General features: G+C 40.3%; 1 protein-coding gene across 2 annotated transcripts in view; it reads right to left on the bottom strand.

Annotated features, from left to right (window-relative positions):
* Nucleotides 1-21,401, bottom strand: part of SMOC2 (SPARC related modular calcium binding 2) — a 175,490-nt gene that overhangs the window by 24,869 nt on the left and 129,220 nt on the right. For both annotated transcript variants that reach the window (XM_073335247.1, XM_073335246.2), the window contains exon 9: nucleotides 20,073-20,155. In XM_073335247.1, coding sequence (XP_073191348.1) covers nucleotides 20,073-20,155 — 83 coding nt within the window. The remainder of the gene's footprint in view (nucleotides 1-20,072; nucleotides 20,156-21,401) is intronic.

The following is a 21,401-nucleotide window of genomic DNA, read 5'->3' as shown; positions in this document are numbered from 1 at the left end:
AAGAGGAGGATTGCTGGCACATAAAAATATATATTTCAACAACTGTCACTACAATTTATTGTCCACAAAAAATAGTAAATAGGTCAACCCCACTGTTCAGAGTGAGAAAACGGTTTTTTTTCCTGAAAAAATTAAGAAGAGAAAAAAGGAATTAAGGGAACAAAAACTGATTTTGGCAGGAAAGCCTAGGAACGTATCTTGATTTCCATGGGAGCTGGATCAAGCTGACAATTTGACATCAGGGTTGTATATTTAATGCTAATTATTTTTATCTGTGACTCTGGTTAAAATCAATATGGCCACGTCAATGCCAGCTAGAGCATGGACTCTCCTTAGGTGCTGTTTATGTAGTTCCAATAATCTCAGTCCCTAGGATTCCAGCTGGCGCTCTAATGGTACTGAAATAGGATTTGTTCAAGCAGTTATGAAACCTTTGATCCCACTAAATGACTAAAGAGGGCGGGTTAGAGTTCTGAGAAACTTCCTAATTAGCTGAGTGCCAAGAGCTTACCAGGCCTCATGTTGTACACACACGTTCTTCCTTCCATGTGCACAGATTATTATTAGAAGCCTCAGCTCATATTTTTAGGAAGAGAGGTTCCTGACTTCTAACTAAAAACAAAAATGTTGGAAAGCCACAGTGATGACTGGAATGTTAAATTCACCTCCACACTTAAATATGCCGGCCTTTGTTAATTGGTTTCCACCAATCAAGCTGTACTTTGTGGCGGATAAACACTACTGGGACAGATTCATGCCTGCAGAAACAAGTGCAGAAACATCAACGTGCACCCAATGGTGCCTACAAGAACACAGTGCCTATAGATAATATTCCTATGCCTTCCCTAGTGGGGAAGCATCTTAAATTCCCATCTGGGGCTCCATGGGAGCCCCTTTGGTTGAGGTTCCCCGGAAGACACAGAGATCAGTACAGCTCTCAGCCAACCTGGCCTTGCTCATGCCCAGGCTGGCCTGAGCCATATTTGGAGCAAGTGCTGACTGGCTGTAAGCCCCCTGCTGTAACAGGAGCTGTGGATGGCTTGTACCTCTATAATCCCACTGCAGGCAAACTTTCCACTGTTCGAGGCCAGCAAGCTGATCTCTGCTAAAACAAGCTGGCAGAACCCACAGAGTGAGCCTGGCCCAGTATATTTAAATCTTGGAAAATTCAACGTAGATATTCCAAAGTCCACCACCACCACTGCAAATAAATAAATAAAATAAAAAATTAGCAGCCTTTTTCTGAGGCATTGTTTGCTTTGTACCCTTCTAATTCTGGACAAACTGTGCTATTGGAGGTTCACAAAATGATCCCATTTATTCCTGGCTTTCTGTGAATATTTCACTGTGAAAATTGATGCAGATACAGTGAATATAACAGAGTCCTCCACTGTTTATAACTGGATCTTTGTTGGGAGGGCTGCATATACTAGGCCAGTTTCTGCTTTCATTTACACCAGTGCAAATCCTGAGCATCTTCACTGACTACAATGGAATTATTCTCAATTCAGAGAAATGCAAACAGAAGCAGAATTTAGCCCATACTTTTTACATTTCTATAACTGTGGAAATGAATAGGATAATTATACAAATGGGGTGGATTATATAAAATAAAAAGCGAGTTGGAAGCAAGTAACTACCATGCATACCAGTAAACCCATATCTAGTGAGCTGATTACAAAGCCACTGTTGAGAGAGAGTATATATATATATATACACACATTCACACACTTGTCTACATATATTTTATAATCATTTGGATTTAGGGCCCAGCTAAAGTGGTAACAATAAATGGAATTTCTGAGAATTCTGAGGTGACGGTGGGTTTGAGATAAGGCAATGTGCTGAGTCCACTTCTCTTTAATCTTGGAATGGAGTTAATAAGTAGGACAGCTGTGATACAGAGAACATAAGAATGGCCATACTTGGTCAGACCAAAGGTCCATCCAGTCTAGTATCCTGTCTACCGACAGTGGGCAATGCCAGGTGCCCCAGAGGGAGTGAACCTAACAGGTAATGATCAAGTGATCTCTCTCCTGCCATCCATCTCCACCCTCTGACAAACAGAGGTGAGGGACACCATTTCTTACCCATCCTGGCTAATAGCCATTAAGGGACTTAACCTCCATTAATTTATCCAGTTCTCTTTTAAACTCTGTTATAGTCCTAGCCTTCACAACTTCCTCAGGCAAGGAGTTGCACAGGTTGACTGTGCACTGAGTGAAGAAGAACTTCCTTTTATTTGTTTAAAATCTGCTGCCTATTAATTTCATTTGGTGGTCCCTAGTTCTTATATTATGGGAACAAGTAATAACTTTTCCTTATTCACTTTCTCCACACCACTCATGATTTTATATACCTCCATCATATCCCCCCCTTAGTCTCCTCTTTTCCAAGCTGAAAAGTCCTAGTCTCTTTAACTTTTCCTTATATGGAACCCGTTCCAAACCCCCTAATCATTTTAGTTGCCCTTCTCTGAACCTTTTCTAATGCCAGTATATATTTTTTGAGATGAGGGGACCACAGCTGCATGCAGTATTCAAGATGTGGGTGTACCATGGATTTATATAAGGGCAATAAGAAAACTAATGTATGCTGATGATCCGGCCCTTTTGGCTGACAGCAAAGAGGAATAGGTAAATATGGTATCTGAGTAGGCATCTGTGTTTGAAGATCATGGCTTAAAGGTAAACACAAAGAAAACTGAACTTGTGCAAATAGGGAAGGTGGAAGAAGAGCTCTTGATTAAAGTTTCAGGAGAGAAGCTGAGTCAGAAAGAAAAAAGTGTGTACCTGGAAAGTACACTTTGTGCCATCGGAGAGAGATCTGGAGGATTGTGCATGGGCAGCAGTGAAAAAGGTCTCAGGAGAACTGTGACACCTGCAACTAAGTAACAAATTGAAAGGTAAAGTATTTGTCCCTGCCTGCTCTGTGGTTTGAAAATGGTGGGTTTTAAGGAGATGGAAGAAAAGAAGATATCGGTAGCATGAAACAGTATACTGAGAAGAATGGCAAGCAAGTAGAGGGTTGACAGAGTATGCATGGAAGAAATTAGGGGGAAGATGAACTTGGAACTCTGAGTGACAGATTGCAGAGTGCCCATTTGAGGTAGACTGGACATGTGATAAGAATGGGAGAAAAATGAAGAGCCAAGAAAGCATGGAAGGAAGAAGACATCAAGAAAGGGCATAGAAGACCAAAAATAAGATTGAAAAACTCTGTCAAGAAAAGTTTAAAGAGAAAAGGACTGGAATTCTAAGACCTACGAACTCATGCCATGGACCAGAAGGAGTGGCAAAAATCATGGACACTGATCCTATGAAAATGGGAAAAGGAGTTGAGAAGTGATGTGAGAAATGAAGTGGATTATGTTAAGTAGATTTGGAGGAAATAGCGTCTATTTCTTTGTATTCCAAAATAAGGCTTGACAAGGAAAAAAATCCCGTATATAAGACATTTTGTAAAAAGCTGGTAGCAAAATCACTGTTGTAAATCTGGATGGATACATTCAACTAATAAATTGAGTAAGATTAAAGAAAATCTGTAGATATGTTTCTGGAAAGCATGTCACAGTTCTTGATAAAGGGGAGAAATAACATTGAATCATAGAAATGTAGTACTAGAAGGGGCCTCGAGAGGTGGTCAGATCCAGCCCTCTGTGCTGAGGTAGGATCAGGTGAACCTAGACCATCCCTGAGAGGTGTTTGTCCAGCCTGGTCTTTAAACCTCCAGTGATGGGGATTGCACAATTTCCTTTGGAAGCCTATTCCAGCGTTTAACTACCCTTATAGTTAGGTTAGATATTAGGGAAAACTATCTAAATCTCCCTTGCGAGAGATTAAGCCCATTAGTTCTTGTCCTATCTTCAGTAGACATGGAGAACAATTGATCATAGTCCTCTTTATAACAGCACTTAACATATCTGAAGACTTCTCAGATCCCCTAAGTCTTCTTTTCTCAAGTCTAAACATATCCAGTTTTTTTTTAAACCTTTCGTCATAGGTCAGTACATAGAAGTAGATCAGTTAATACAGTACATTGAATTCTGCCCAATCCAGGAGAAAATTTCTCTTTATTGGGCTGATTTATGTTTGTGGATTATCAGAATAGGTTTAAGAATTTCAGCATCTTTTCATCTGTGGATGAATTAGGACGTATAACAAGCTGTGTGTGAGTTTTGTCTGCCTGTGTATACACAGGCATATACGCACACACAATGATATGTATGGTGTGGTATAAAGGTTTTAAGTCAACAGTGCAGACCATCCTCACATACTGTGTACATGCCACGTGTTTTGCACAAAAAAACTATTGTATAAATATTTGAGAGAGTTTTAAAACATTTTATTATGACTTTTTGAAAAAAAAAACATTTCTTTGTTATTGTGAGCTCAACTCTGTAGAGCTCAGAGGGAGAGAAAAAGCATAGCTAATAAATGTAACATGTAAAATTGACTTACAATAGCTTTTCTATGCATTAAAAATTTCATGTCTTCACTGTCCAATATGTTGAGGACTTCCAGGGGTAGGAGTTTGCATCATTGGGAAGCCGAGAATCTCCCATTTCCAGTTAATTATCAGACTTTTTATCTCCCCACTGTATTTTCCACTGAATGCATCCGATGAAGTGAGCTGTAGCTCACGAAAGCTTATGCTCAAATAAATTTGTTAGTCTCTAAGGTGCCACAAGTACTCCTTTTCTGTTTGCAAATACAGACTAACACGGCTGCTACTCTGAAACCAGACTTTTTATCTGTCACTAATGCAGGGTTGAATATTGCCCAGTTGGGGGTGGGAAGGAATTCTTTGGTAGTGTGTGATGTGGAAGGTTTTTTTTGGGAACTCTTTGAAGCAGCTCAGGGGGTTGAAAATTTGGATTAATCCAGGGAGAAATAGATTAATAATGGCCAGAATGCCAGTGAACTGCTCAGAGGTTTGGAACAAATGCAGTTTATCACATGGCTCCACAATTTTTTTATACTGCGACCACCTTCATATGTGATATAGTGAAACACATAATCAGAAGCAATAAGAATTATATAAAGACTTTGCTTTCTACACAAAGGTTTGATTTGAAATATTTGCTAAAAATTAATAAGTTCACGGTCTTATTTTGTGTGAACAAATTTGCCCAGCTCAAGTTTACATCCCCCTATCATAATTCTGGACTGCTATAAAATCTAGGTTTGGTATGCTCACTGGTACCTTCCACCATCATGAAAACTATGGCAGAGCTGGGCCTCTAATGGAAAAAAATAGCCTATTCCAAATTTTAAATGAATTTGATTAATTAGTATTTGATTTTCATTTGAATATTTTCCTAAAGCTAATTTAAAATTGCCTAATTAACCAGCAACTGTGAATTATACACTCAAACAATCTGAAATTCAAACTGCTGTTGACTAGTTACATAAAAACAACCAATCAGGGATCAAAAACAATACCGTGTGACTGGATAGGCCTAATTTTTCACAGGTGCTGAGCAGCTACAACTCGCATTGAAAAGTACCTCATGCTTATGAAAAATCAGGCCCTGTGTAACCAGCACAACCCCGATCCTACAAACACTTACCCCTATGTTTACCTTTACTACCATGAGTAGCAGACCCACTGATTTCAACAACACTACCCATGATAGAAAAATTAAGCCTGTGCATCAGTGTTTGCAAGATCAGGGCCCAACAAGGTCTGGATTTTGATTTATGAACATTCACACTGAACTGCTCACAAATGATCTGCTGGCCAAGAAGTTTTCACAGAAGAAATATCTAGATAATGAACAAATACAAGACTTTCACAAACAGAAAAGGGAGAAATGCACTGAATAAGCTATTTGTCCATATTAATTCATGGATTTCTGCTATACACTAACATTAGGAATATTTTGATAGGAGCATTCCTGCAGAGTTATAAGAAGCATTCTGAATCCTGTGCAGTGCTCTGAAACTTTTCAGAAAGTTCTTAGACGTTTGTATTGAGCAAATGCTCTACCCACCTCTAAGTCTATCAGTTCATAGATTCATAGATATTAAGGTCAGAAGGGACCATTGTGATCATCTAGTCTGACCTCCTGCACAATGCAGGCCACGGAATCTCACCCACCCTCTCCTGCGATAAATCTCTGACCTATGTTGAGCTATTGAAGTCCTCAAATCATGGTTTAAGGACTTCAAGGTGCAAAGAATCCTCCAGCAAGTGACCCGGGCCCCGTGCTACAGAGGAAGGCAAAAAACCCTCAGGGCCTCTTCCAATCTGCCCTGGAGGAAAATTCCTTTCCGACCCCAAATATGGCGATCAGCTGAACCCTGAGCATATGGGCAAGATTCACCAGCCAGATACCCAGGAAAGACTTCTCTGTAGTAACTCAGATCCCACCCCATCTAACATTGTGGAATCCCATGAGGTATCTTGAACAAGAGGAGTAAAATCATATATTTGAAGCCACTGAGGTAAATTGTGAGGAACTAGGTTAGGGTTTCCATATGCATGATGATACTCAGTTTTATGTCTTCTCACTAAACCAAGACAGAACACTGTCCCTGCTCTCCAAATACCTGATGCAGAGAGAGATGTGGATGAAAGCCAGTGGTTTAGGCTCAATCTGGGTAAAATAGAGGGACACACGTTGGCAGACAAATGTTTTGAGGAATTGGCACAACTTTCACTGCCTCTTCAACAGAGGACCTGTGTCCACCTGTTGTCCAAGTGCTTTGCAAAGGCATGTCTACACAAACAGCGCTACAGCAGTGCAGCTGCAACCAATGCAGCTGCACTGCAGCAGCACATCTGGTGAAGATGCTCTATGCTGATGGGGGAGAGCTCTCCTGTTGGCATAATAAAACAGCTTCTGCCATTTGTGGAGATGATGTTGGCAGGAGAAGTTCTCCCGCCGACATAGTGTTGTGCACAAGAGCATTTATGTCAGTGTAACTTATGTCACTGTTGTGGGGGCTTATTCACACCCCTGAGCGACCTAAGTTATGCCGACATAGGCTGTAGTGTAGACATAGCCTCAGCCAGAGCCAGGACTGTCTTTTTATTATGTACTGGTACAGTGCCTACCACAATGGGGTCCTGGTCTGTAGCTGAGGTCCCTAGGAATTACTGTAATATCAATAATCATCACAAAGATTTCCTAAATTCATCTCTGCTCTCAAAGTTCCAAATACTAATGGTGGCTAGATACGCTATCTTATCTTGGCTGGTCAAAGGATTGCAAAGTTTCCTCACAGGGGCAGACTTTGCATGGTCAAACATGCCATGGCTGGACAAGTATTACCTGGAGCTACCTTTAAACTTCATTTGGAAACTCTGGTTAACACAAAATGCACTTTCTGAATAAGGTTGACCACAATGAGAACACAGGACACTCGTACTTTACACTCTGCACTGGCTATCAGCTCACTTTCTAGAGAAACTGAAGATGCTGGTTACCATCTATAAATCCCTAGATGGTCTAGGTCAGGTATCTTCAGGCCTACCTCTTCTTCATGCCCTGCCACAGCGTCTGCAGGAACATTTCGGTGATCTGTCCCAAAGGGGGACTTTTAGGTACTGGATCAAAGCTTTTTCAATGGTGGGTTCCTACCAATGGAAATTGCTCCTGCTAATAATGCATCTGAGTGTGGGCACTTCTAGAGCGAGAGCACATACCTTTTTGTTCAGTCTTTGCACTAACTGCAGATTTTGGAATCTATGGCAATGCAGTCTACAGGCTGCTTTCCTGTATCACAAATCCATCACTGGTCTTCTCAATCTAGTTGTTTTGATCTGTAGAGAATGGGAGCACTGTATATACTCCCTCTCTTTGGGAAAATGCTTTTTGCTCCAAAAACTGCAGTTATGGATGTCTTATGAATGCACATAACAATTAATACAACAAGAAAGAATCCAAATGTTTCATTTAGAAAAATACACTTAATGCTCAGAATTCAGAGTATCTACTTCGGATATGGTCTACTTAATTTCTCTTAACATGGAGTTTGCAAACCTCATTGCATGACATTTTATGTCAGTCAGACATAATCAAGGTCATTTTAGCTTTAAATATTAAATTACCCAAAGTGTCAGTGAAGTGAAATTTCATGCCATGATTCAATGTTTCAAAAAAAAAAATGGGGCCAAGATTTTCAAACTTGGATGCAAGATGAACACTTACATAAGCAGTTTAGCTGAAGGTTAATTTTAGGTACAGATAAAGTGCCATAACAAGCAGGACCTATAGTATCAAAACAAGGCAATTCAAAGCATTTGATCAACAGCCTTGGAAATCAATTAATGGCTTATTTTTATAGAGCACATTATAATTACCTATCAGAGGTATAAAGGAGAAGCCTCTTAAAAGGAACAACATCTTATTGTGTGACTCCCAAGAAATTCTAAAAAGGCTTCGTGTCATTTTTTCATAATGATTACCATACTGGTTGATTGAAATGTTTGTGTTTTCCCCTCAAGTCAGTCAAGTTTTCCCCTCAAGCTTTTCCTGCCATCCTCCAGATTCAGCTGATAAACATTTCAATCTATTTGGCAGCAAACATTCAATGTAGACTGCATCACCTTTTTAGCTTTTATTGTTCCCCGCCCCTCACCCATGAATTGCACCCTAGTTGCCCCTGGTTGTTAGGAGATACCTCTCCCATGTCTTCACTGTACCAGAAATTACAACTGTTTTTCCTGCATTTCTCAAAGCTTAATAGCTTAGCGGAAAGAGTGTCAAAGTTTGTTGGGGGGGGGAGATATTTTAATCTCTTTTGGGTTCACTCTGCACTAGGATTTTATGCCCAGCACAGACAAGACCCCAGTATCTACAGTCATATTTCCAAGCAGCTGTTTCTAAGGGCTCTGTGGTCCTTTAACTCTCTAATACAGACTTCTTTCAAAAGGAAGGAGCCATCTTGATTTTCCCCATAACCTCCTCTGAGTCCACATTTAAAAAAAAAATCAAACACACATCTTTCAATCCTCCTTGGATTCCTTAATAATTTTTTAGATTCCCCTATAGAAATAGTATGCACAATTTCATTTCCTTTTTTCCTGTATTATAGCAAATGATGACTAATTTAATGTGCAGGACACTGTCCTGAATTCTGAAGCTTCTTTGTCTCCAGAGAGAGGTAAGTGCTCCATGCTTTTAGGCAGCTCAACGCTGACTAACAGGAATCTTTTAAAAAATCAACAGTATTTCTACAGGCTCAGTACTTGTCACCAGTAAACAGTGCCAAGTCGGTTCCAAGAAGTGCTGGTTTGGGGGGAGTGAAACCCAAGACTTCATTAGACTAAATGGTACTTGGGGCCATTATTCTTTTTTTCCCTCTCCCCCATAACCACAGTGTAGGCAATATGCTTTTTTTTTCAAAAGAGCCACAGTTATATTCATGTGTTTTCCAGTAAACCGTAATGGCTTCTTTAGGTTTACTGGAACTATTTCTCCACTAAAAACCCCCCATTGGTGAGCTAGTTGTTCACTTTTCATCACTGGACTTCTGGAAGAAGAGACATTGGCTTCAATCCAGCTCCCACTCAGCTTCACTGATATTAGGAGGAGCACCATCTCTCTTTCTCACTTTTTGTGGTGTATAGCGAAGTTAGTTTTCATGATCTCCACTTCTAGTGATCATTCACTTACATAGACTGAAAGTTCCTTTTCACCCCTTTTCAGTGGGTAAGGATGTTTCTTTCCTTCTCTTTTTCTTGAATATCATTTGTTTTTTCATGCGTTTCATGGGTATTTTCAGACCCTTTTGAGTGCTGCCAAGCCGGTAATGTACAATGTGGTACAGCTTGTGGGAGTTGCTGGTTACAGCCTGTTGTTGTTGACTGACTTGCCATGGCATTATAATGCTTCTATACCATTGTCTGATTTGGATGTTGATGGTAGTGCTCATTCAGATGTCACAATTAAATCAGATTACTCAAACTGATTCTTACAACATGATTCTAGTGTATGTAAGTAGGTAGCTGCAGAATATGAACCACAAATTAACAGAAGTCGTTGAACAGTTTCAACATTTCAACTACCCCCCTCCCCTTCAAAAAAATCAGGGAAAAATGGACATATTTTTCAACCAGCTCTAAAAATGGAAATCCCCATCCTGTTTTCCAGGAGGATATCATTTTAAATTTGTACAGGCTAACAACAAGAAATCTGTTCCTGTACTATTTTCTAGTTTCTGGATTTAATGTGACATTTCAGAGACATTTAATGTGACATCTGTGACATTGCACTCCATAATGTTTTATGGAAATATGCTTATGAGTGTGAATATAATGTAACTGGAATATGCTTTATGCAAAAGGTCTCTGGTAAGGTATCATTACAAAGCTTATAATCTACTGAGTGTGCTCATCATATTTGTATGTATGTATCATTCTTGAATCTGAAGTTAGAAATATAAACTATAACTCTGAGGTCCTATTGTAATTATGCAAAGTGTGGGCCATTGATGGTGGTTTAGAATCTTGATGGCTCCCACTGACTAGGACAATTGGTTGTAAATGGCTCTGTTTACTTGCAAGCCTTCCTGTGTTCGCGTAAGCCAGCCCAGGAAGAATGGTGGAATCCATCTTAAACCTTGAATCCATCCATTTAGAAGGAGGAGGGAGATCCACAGAGACAAAAGATTCCCATCTTGTACCAAAGCTATAAAAGGGGGTGGAACAGAACAAAGGGGGCTGCCAGTCATGAGAAAGCCCCTAGTTAACACCTAAGATGTCTGTGGGAACTAAGGACTGCACCAGGAGAAAAGATTGGGCCCAAACTAGGAAGGAGCCTAATCTGTGAGAGAAGCTTATTGGAACATCTCTGAGGGTGAGATTTTACCTGTAAACAGTTTCTTAATGTTAGGCTTAGACTTGCATGTTTTTGCTTTATTTTGCTTAGTGCCTTACTTTGTTCTCTCTAAGAAAAGGAGTACTTGCGGCACCTTAAAGACTAACCAATTTATTTGAGCATAAGCTTTCGTGAGCTGCAGCTCACTTCATTGGATCCGATGAAGTGAGCTACAGCTCATGAAAGCTTATGCTCAAATAAATTGGTTAGTCTCTAAGGTGCCACAAGTACTCCTTTTCTTTTTGCGAATACAGACTAACACAGCTGCTACTCTGAAATTTATTCTCTCTGTTATTACTTGAAACCACTTAAACCCTACTTTTTATACTTAATAAAATCACTTTGTTTATTAATTAACCCACAGTAAGTGATTAATACCTGGGGAAGCAAACAGCTGTGCATCTCTCTCTATCAGTGTTCTAGAGGGCAGACAATTTATGAGTTTACCCTGTATAAGCTTTATACAGAGTAAAATGGATTTATTTGGGGTTTGGATTCCATTGGGAGCTGGGTGCCTGGGTGCTGGAGATAGGTGACCTGCTGAGCAGTTTTTGGTTAAAGTCTGCAGCTTTGCGGGTGTGGACCAGACTTGGGTCTATGTTGAAGCAGGCTAGCATGTCTGGCTCAACAAGGCAGGGTTCTGAAGTCCAAAGCTGGCAGGAAAAACAGGCTCAGAGGTAATTCCAGCACATCAGGTGACAGTCCCAAGGGGGTCTCTGTGACCAAACCCATCACAACATCCACCCAGAAATTTCCCAGAATTATTTTTTGTTGTTTTGGAGGGTGTGTTGGTGGTGAGGTTTTGTTTGTTTGTTTTTTGCACTTATGCTTTGGTTTTATTGCGAAAGAGGCTTCATTTGGTTTAGCCCAGGCTTCTCACCAAGGAAAAATAGCAATATGCTATAAATTTTTATTGCAAGACCTTTATCATGGAAGTTCAGAGCTATTAGCTCATCTTCCCCACCCAGAAATATTAGGGGTGAAATCCTGGCCTCATTTAACTCAATGGCAAAATTCCAATTGACTTCAGCGGGGCCTGGATTACTCCTTAGGTCCACATCCTCAATGGCTGTAAATCAGCATAGCTCCATTTACTTCAATGGAGCTTCAGTGATGTCCGTTTGATCCTTTATTTTCCAGGACTAACACACTTTTACTTAACCATAATTTGGCTATTATACCAAAAATACAACCAGAAATTCATTTATCAGAGGGTGGGAGAGAGGATGATATGAGGGATCACAGCTGTAGACTTAAAGGGAGACTCTTCCATTCTAAGGACAAATAAATGACTGAAGGCTTCCTGTGTTAGCACTCATCTGTTTGTAAGGTCATTTTCCTGAAACTATATTAGTTGTCCTCCAAAACAGACACATTAACTATGGAACAGAACAGCATGCACTTGGGAAGACTGCCGTATTCAACAGGAGGTCCAGTATGAAAAGCTCTTATGGGAAGGCGGGAGGGAAGAATTGACAAATTGCTGCCTCACTCCATACAAATACAGTTTTTAAAAATATGCTGAAAAGCAAATGCAGTGAGAATTTATTGCTCCCAATTTAGCCCTTTTAAAATTTACGTAACACTTTTAAAAGGTTATTAACTGAACAGTGAAGGAAACGCTGTGGCCAAGCCAGTAATATCACATTTTAATTAGCCAGATTTACTCTTTTGCTACCATTGGCACAGCTCTGTCTTCCAATGGTGCTTTACTGCTAGCTGAATTGCTTTTACTGTAAATTTCACGTTGTATTATTGACCAAACAGTCACTAAACTGGAAGCATTAAACAGCTCTTGAGTTAGTTAGGATTTTGGTGATTTTTTTTTAATAATCAATGAATGTTAAGTGGGGCTGAGATAAATCACTAGTGACACAGGCACTGACTTCTACTTGCTCCGGTGGGTGCTCAACCCGCCTCTGCTCCAACTCCACCCCTGCCCCCATTCCAACCCCTTCCCCAAAATCCCTGCCCCAACTTTGCCCTCTCCCTGCCCCTATTCTGACTTCTTCCCCAAATCCCTGCCCCGGCCCCACCTCCTCCCCTGAGTGTGCCGTGTTCCCGCTCCTACCCCATCCCTCCCGGAGCTTGCTACGCCACCAAACAGCTGTTTGGCAGCAGCAAGCGCTGGGAGGTAGGCGGAGGAGTGGGGACACGGCACGCTCAGGACAGGAGGCGGAGGTGAGGTGGGGCGGGGAGGGGAGGGGAGCTTGGCTGCCAGTGGGTGCAGAGCACCCACTAATTTTTCCCCATGGGTGCTCCAGCCCCAGAGCACTCATTGAGTTGGTGCCTATGACGTGATATGGCCAGGCCAGCATGGGTTAAGGGGATCAGGACAGGACATCCAGGATGCAAGAATACTGAATGAGAGTTACTGAGCCTTGAAAAATAACTACAGGCTTTGGCTTCCTGTATAACCTAAAGCCTGTTGTGTTATATTGCTATTACAATCCAGGTATTGTATAAAAAAATAGTAACACTTTGTTCTATCTTGTTTTGTTATTGTATTTTCTGTTCTCTCTCTTCTTCATGTAGTCCTCCTTGATCTGCCCATGGTAAGATCAAGAAAATAACGATCAGCTAATGAGATTAGAGCCAGATCCTCTTCCCAGTACAAAGCCCAGCTAAACAGGCATAGGCTGATGAGGCTAGAATCCTCTCCCCAGGTTCAGTTGCTCTGGAGCTACTATTGCAGACTCAGAAAATGCAGGACTTATGGCTGCTTCACTCCCACACTATCGGGAATTTTGGCCAGTGAATCCACCTGTCTCCAGCCTACTTCTTCCCCTCCACAAATAATGTACGGAGCCTGGCTGAGCAATGCTCAGAGTACTCTCCAGGAAGTATGGCTGCTCTGTGCAGACTCTCCACATCCACCCCACCCGGCACAGTGAAACATTTATTCTACTGCATTCAGAATTTCCACAATCCTCATTTGCCTCTGCAACCAAACCACATATTTCATACCTATCTTGCCCCTATTTTCTTCAGTGTTCTATTCCAAACTGGCCGTTCATGTCATTTGTACCCAGTTTTAGTGTGTGCAAAGGGTAGAGCTGTCACTACATTCTATAGCTGTGGATTCCAACTTTTAAATCAATAGACTCATCTCAATCACAGACAGCATTTACCAGTTATGCAAGTTATTGGTTCTTCTTCATAGAAGATGACACTTCATAGAATATCAGGGTTGGAAGGGACCTCGGGAGGTCATCTAGTCCAACCCCCTGCTCAAAGCAGGACCAATCCCCAATTTTTGCCCCAGATCCCAATGGCCCCCTCAAGGACTGAACTCACAACCCTGGGTTTAGCAGGCCAATGCTCAAACCACTGAGCTATCCCTCCCTGTCTTGCTAAGAAGATAGGTATAGGTCTCAGGAAGATAGGTATAGAGCTCAGGCAAAACTCTCATCAACTTCACTGGCTGTTTTGCCAGATAACTTCTAGATTGGCCCCTCAGAGCTTAAGACTTCATAACAGAAAGGGATATTTAAAATATTAGCTCAGTCAGTGAAAACACTGGTTACATCATAAAAATATAATCCTCTTAAATTCACAATTCAGTGGAGAAAGAAGTGTGCATATTGAGCAATTGTCATGACAATCAGAAGCTTATAGGAATATGCTCCGTGTTCAGAGATATTCACTTAATTAATGCCTTTAAAAATAAGCAAAGCATTAAGCATTAAAACACTTAAGAATGTGTCTGAAGACTGACTGCCACTCAATGCTGGCACCATTCTACATGGAAAGAAAGTGAAGACTAACTTATCCCTGTGAAACTATGGGATGAAAACAAATTGCCAACAACCAAAAAAAGCTGTACTTAGCTATGCAGCATTCCAAAACTCAGATCATGAGTTTTGTTCTGCATGGTATAAGCTGTTCAGAGCTAGGACTTGAAGCACCACGTTAGACCTAAAAGTGGCAATACTTAAAAAAAAAAAAAACTTCAAAAACAGACTCCAACGAGAGACTGCTGAATTGGAATTAATTTGCAAACTGGATACAATTAACTTAGGCTTGAATAGAGACTGGGAGTGGATGGGTCATTACATAAAGTAAAACTATTTCCCCATGTTTATTCCCCCCACACACACACACACACAACTGTTCCTCAGACGTTCTTGTCAACTGCTGGAAATGGCCCACCTTGATTATCACTACAAAAAGTCCCCCCCCCCGACCACCCCGCCCCGGCTCTCCTGCTGGTAATAGCTCACCTTAAGTGATCACTCTGGTTACAGTGTGTATGGTAACACTCATTGTTTCACGTTCTCTATGTACATAACTCTCCCCACTGTATTTTCCACAGTATGCATCCGATGAAGTGAGCTGTAGCTCACGAAAGCTTATGCTCAAATAAATTTGTTAGTCTCTAAGGTGCCACAAGTACTCCTTTTCTTTTCACATTAGACCAGTAGAGCCAGTGAAAAATTGTATGCCAAGAGTTGTCTTTTCAATTAATATGAACTACGGGTTTGGGGCCCTCATCAGAACATACTGTTCCCTTCTCCATATTTCACTTCCAAACTGTGAATTCAGAATTTAATCTAAGGGAGAACTTTTAGAAATCTAATGGAAATTTTACTAGCTCAGATCCCTCTTATGCTGTGACTTTGCATGAACTCCACATATTAAACACTAAACCTTTCAGGTGCCAGTTAATCCACTTATATCTAGAGACAAATATTGGTCTTTTCTGAGGAGTGTCATAGGATCCTTTCTTCAAACTAACCTGATACCTAATCAGGAGCCAATATGCTAGCAGGAAGCATCTGGAACTGGTCTTTTAGGAGAGCCAAGGTACAGCCAGGAAGGGTAAAACTATTACAGGTGAAATACTGATTTCATTTAAACTAACAATAATCAAGAATAATTGAAATGAAGTTAGTGCGCTAGTCTTGATTTCTTGGTGTAACTGAGATCATCATCTGGCCCTAAGGAAATATTTGGAAATGAAGAATTAGATTAAAATATTAAAGCACAAATCAGAAAGGCACCTTCAGGATTTTTTTAGCACATGGATTTACCACATCTGCATATGAACTCAAACCAGTAGATTGTATTACAGTTAGGGTAATTCTCAAACTAAAATCCCCCCCAAAATTAGCCCTTGCTATGAGGGGAAGTATCATGGCTATAGGAACTTTAAAAACAGTGTTAAAGAAAATGGAAATTTAAGCAAACCAAAATTAAATGTAAACAATATTAATGGTCTTATTTAAAGCCACAAAACCATAGAAATTAAGCATTAAATCTGAAAATCCAGGTTAATTATATTTCTTAGTTCATGACTGTGTGCTTCACTATTTTTCCTTCACAAGATAATGTTACTTCTAGCTAAGAAATGTAATCCTGAGCCAGACAGTCTCTCTCATGGTGTACCTTCTTGCTTGTTAGTTTTCAGGTGCCAATGATGAAGTCAAAACACTTTCCACAGAAAGCAGATACTTTTTGTGGTTGGGGGGAAATATTAGTCAGACCCAATTTTGTGACCAAAAAAAAGTGTTGGTGGAAAATTTCCATCAGCTGTGTTCAGAAGCATCTTCCACACCATCATGTATTGTATTTCAAGTTAACATGTGTTCACACAGGGTACATTTGCTCCTTTATAGAGGACAGTACAAGGACTATGCACATCTTATGTCCTACATAAGTCCATATGAAGATGTGGAGCGTGTTGATACATGTATGAGATAAAGCTTGACCTCATGTTGAGACTGGCAGATAGGCAAGACTACTGCACCTCAAGTTTGAGTTCTGTACAAAGTTCATTAAAACCAAAAGGCTCCTGCCACCCACATTTTGGAAATGAGCATATTGAGTGCTCATTCCCCACAGCAACACTCAGCTGTAATGTCACACAACTGCCAACTTTTGATAGTCCAGAATATTTGGTACTGGAATCTGCCACACAACTTCTTGATGTAGCTTTGCATTACTGCTCAAACCATTTTCCCAGCTCCAATAAATGATAAATGTGGTCACCCCTGCAACTCCTATGATATTGTGAAGAACACTCTGGAAATGGGTTTTCCACGTATAGAAAGTTACAGCACTGCTGCTGCACTAGTTCATAAGATCACTCAAGGAAAACATCCTGAATGAATTAGCAAGTTAACACATCTATATGGGTTATCATATTTGTTCTTTTTCTTTCATTATCAGACTCTGAAATGTTAACTTGTCACATTTGGAAACTATGTATCAAAAGGCTTTGAGTTATGTAATGACAAGCATCAGGTAGGGAGAAGAACTATTTCAGCTGAAGGACAATGTTGTCATAAGAACAAATACATATAAACTGGCCATGAATAAATTTAAGCTAGAGATCAGAAGAAGGCTTCTATCCATCATAGGAGTGAAATTCTGAAACAGACTTTCAGTAGGAATAGTGGGAGCAACAACTTAACTAGTTTTAAAATAGAGTTTGATACGTTTATGAAGGGTTATACAATGAGGTTGCCTGTGACAAGCAGGGGACTAGATTCAGTGAGCCAGGAGGTTTCTTCCTGTCCTTTGCCCCTGTGACATCAATACAAGTTATGTAAAGGCAGAACATTCTTGGAAGAAGCTATAATACATTTTATAAAATTGTACACAGGATTACAGAGTTTCTTTGATACTCACAAAGGGCCCAGTTCTACTGTTGTTACTCTAATTGAGTAGCTCTTCTCCATGAATAATTCCACTGTGTTCAGTGGGAGTAAACTTCTGTGTAAATTCTCAGTAAGTGAAAGGAGAGCAGAACTAGGCCCTTAAAGGCCAGCTACCTGCAGCGATCTGGCACTAGCTCAATGTGCTACTAGATCCAAGTTTGTGTCTCATCTAAGTACTTTCTTCCAGGGTGGTAGGAGCAGAGACAGGGCCAGCATTATGAACAGACAGCTATATAAGAAGGAAAATTTGGGAGGGTTGGCAAAAGTGAGCAGCCATCGCTGGGGCAGCTGGTATCATGAGAGTCTCTCAGTGTTAGGGGTTGTGGAGCACTATACCTACTGAAACTGATTGCTGAAATGGATTAGGGACAGCAAGGGTATCTACTCGTCGGTTGACCAACCTAGCCCTATGTTGTAATTTCAATGATGACATCACTTCCTTGTTTACATGAACTCTGAGCCTAAGCAAATTCTATGCTTAATCAAGGTATACTACATACGCTCCTTAAAAGTGGGTGGAGAAAATGCTGACATGTAAAAACTGGCATTCTTTTAGGAAAGCATGAGTTTAAAGCCTTGGTTCCAGATACCATCAGCCTTATTCTGTTGCATGCCTAGCCAGTCTGAGGCAACACCTGCTTTGGAACGGTGTAAATCAGCATACCTCCACTGACATCAATGGAGCTATCCTGATTTATTCCAGCTGAGGAGGTGGCCAACTGTTTCTAACAGATGTAGAGAAACAATAAATAGTAATGCAGCTGATAAAATCTTATATTGTGAGTAGTTGCACTGACTTCACCAGGACTCCTTGTCTTATAGCACAAAGCACTTGAAAGCCAAAGGTTATTTAAGGGTAAACAACATAAATATAGGCAACCAAATCTGTGCCACACAGAATTCATAGTAATTATGAGTTGACATTGCAGCAGTGGTTTGTGGGGTTAAAGCTGATAGAATGCAAAATACTGTAGGGTGGAAGGAAAGAATCAAAAGCTCATTGCCTACTAAACCAAAATGAAATTACTGGGTAGATGCTTACAGCATGGAAAGCTCTCTTAAATAGTCTCAGTGGCAGAAAGTTCCTGTCTTTGGTCAAATCTTCATTATTGCACTGCGTAAACACACTGCCGGTTTGGGTAAAGAAGAGAAGTGTGAAAGCCGGCATTATCCCCCCGAGCAAAAGTTTCTTCAAAGATTTTTGCTAGCAATCAGAATGACCAGAGGCCACCATATTCAGAACTAAATATAAAATCAATTTCTTCAGCTTAGCTATCCAGAATATATTCTTTACACACAGACACAATATGCAAAAGACACACAATCTACTAACTATTCAAGTTTTATACCTACAAGCAGAAGGTGAGAGTGTTGTTACTTCAAATTTAATTTCTTGGGAGTCACTAAATACTGGAGTAATTGGTGTCCTGGCCCCACTGAAGTCAATGACCAGTCTTCTGTAGGCTTCAATAGGGGCAGGCTAGTGAGTTATGGCTCAAAATAATTCCCCGAGTAACTATTGACTTCAGTGGAATTACACCCTGGATGAATGTGGCCCTATGTGTGAAATTCACGACTGTGAAGTATAGAATCATAGAATATCAGGATTGGAAGGGACCTCAAGAGGTCATCAAGAGGTCAACCCCCTGCTCAAACCAGGACCAATCCCCAACTAAATCAGTAGGTTTAGCCCAAGACCTATTCGCCATTTAAGTGCTATTTGAGGACCTTGTGCTGAATTTCAATGTTTATCCTATGTGGCACTTAAACGCTCCCATCTAAAACCTGAACACTGCATGCCCATTTTCATAAAAGAAACAGAGTAAGGGTGTTTTGCAAGGAGTCATGAAATTATACTCCAGGCTCAAATTTCATTGCAAATCAGGTTTTTGTACCATAGAGAGATACCATGAATGTTTTAAAAGAGCATGCATTATATACATTCTTCCATAAAGAGCATAACATATAATTATTTAAAGTCTAACCAGATACAGTTTGCGTTTGTTGCGTCTATTTCTTTTCAAATTATACTTTGCAATTACATTTACTTTCTAGATAGGCAGTATTAACGCACACTTTAATGAAGATAAACTTCAGCATTGAATGACATTCTTGACACAGTAAGCATTTTGAAATTTCTGTGAATGGTGAACGGAGAAGTTTCCCATAGCACACACAAAAATAAATCCCCCAAATGATTTGCTTGTTTCTGATTTCCTACTTTAGAATGATCCACAATTTCCTTTTACAGCAGCTGATATCACAAAACCCAGTTGTCTGACCTAATATTACACAAATACAACAAAGGCCTGATCCTGAATTGGTGGAAAAACTTGTATTGATGTCAGTGTCCACAGAATCAGGACCTGAGAAAGCAAATCTTACTGCAACTTACAAAATGTCTACCCCCTTATTTACAGCCACCTCAATTCAAACCTCCACTCTCTGGCTTCAGTCAATGACAGACCAATGTAGCAACACCCTGGCATTTATTTAGGCCAATGGTAAGGAACTCCCCCTAGTTATTCCAGTTCTTAAACACCATTGAAACATGTGCTGCAAAACTCATCTATTACACTGACCTTGAAGCTGGCGTCCTTTGTACAAATCCTTTGTTTTGGCTGGATGAGCTCTGGCGCTGTTATCACACTTAGGTTGTTCATACCTACAGGGAAAGCAAAGAGAAAACAAACAAACTGAAATCAACTTAATTTCGATTTATTCTTCTTTCGAACTCTATATGGTTACACTGAAATTATACCTCATTTGTTCAGAGACTAAACTGTGTAATTTTGTTCTCATTACAGTTGTACACAAGGATATAGACAGAAGTGAAATGAGACATATAGTGTCGATATTCCAAAGACCTCATTGCAAATATTAATTCATTCATCCTCAACACCACAAAAGTATTAGTGAGCCCATTATGTTGATAGGGAAACTGAGGAACCAAGGCAGTGAAGAAACATTAGGAAACCCAATACAAAAAGAAAATTAGGTTCCTCCCACCTACCAGAACACTGGTGTAGAAAGCTGTAAACCATATAACACATTTGGCAGCTGGCATGTTGTTCAGGTTGTGATGCTTCTGAAAAACAATTTTACCCCCTCCCCTCCCCAACAACCTCATATTGTGCTTGGTAAATATTACAGTACTAAAATTGTGTATTACTGTATTATGACTGGAACAAACATTAGCTTATGTAAAAAAGGCTGACCACTAATCACCAGCAATTACAGAAAAGTCTGGAGGACGAGGAGATGGTTTGAACTGGAGAGTGGAATGGACTCAGCTGATCTTCAGTTACTGCTTGATACATGATATATCTTGTCTCTTTCTTAGACATTTAATTAAGGAAAGTCTATGAGTCACAGATAGTAGCAGAAAACCCTGTGCTATTTCTATTGTCTCTGCAAGTAGACTTATCAAATGCCACCAACTGTGCTGTCTTCCCCATGGTCTTGTAAAAGATGCTATATGATGAAGTATATCTATTCTGCATTTACAGCCCCATCCCCATCTTCAGATGCAACACGTTGTGAGTCTTGATGCTTCCTGCTGCTACTACCAATCTATTAGCACAGTTACAGCAGACACAGCCTGCAGTGTAGGAGTATGTATTTTAGCAGGAATGTTGTAAACAAGACACAAGAAGTAATTCTTCCACTGTACTCAGCGCTGATTAGGCTTCAACTGGAGTACTGTGTCCAGTGCTGGGCGCCACATTTCAGGAAAGGTGTGGATAAATTGGAGAAAGTCCAGAGAAGAGCAACAAAAATGATTAAAGGTCTAGAAAACATGAGCTGTGATGGAAGATTAAAAAAAATTGGGTTTGTTTAGTCTGGAAAAGAGAAGACTCAGAGGGGACATAAAAAGTTGTTACAAGGATGAGGGAGAAAAATTGTTCTAC

Source organism: Lepidochelys kempii, chromosome 3, assembly GCF_965140285.1.
Source record: "Lepidochelys kempii isolate rLepKem1 chromosome 3, rLepKem1.hap1, whole genome shotgun sequence".
In the NCBI taxonomy this organism is placed as follows: domain Eukaryota; kingdom Metazoa; phylum Chordata; order Testudines; family Cheloniidae; genus Lepidochelys; species Lepidochelys kempii.
This window is presented reverse-complemented; position numbering and strand designations above follow the sequence as displayed.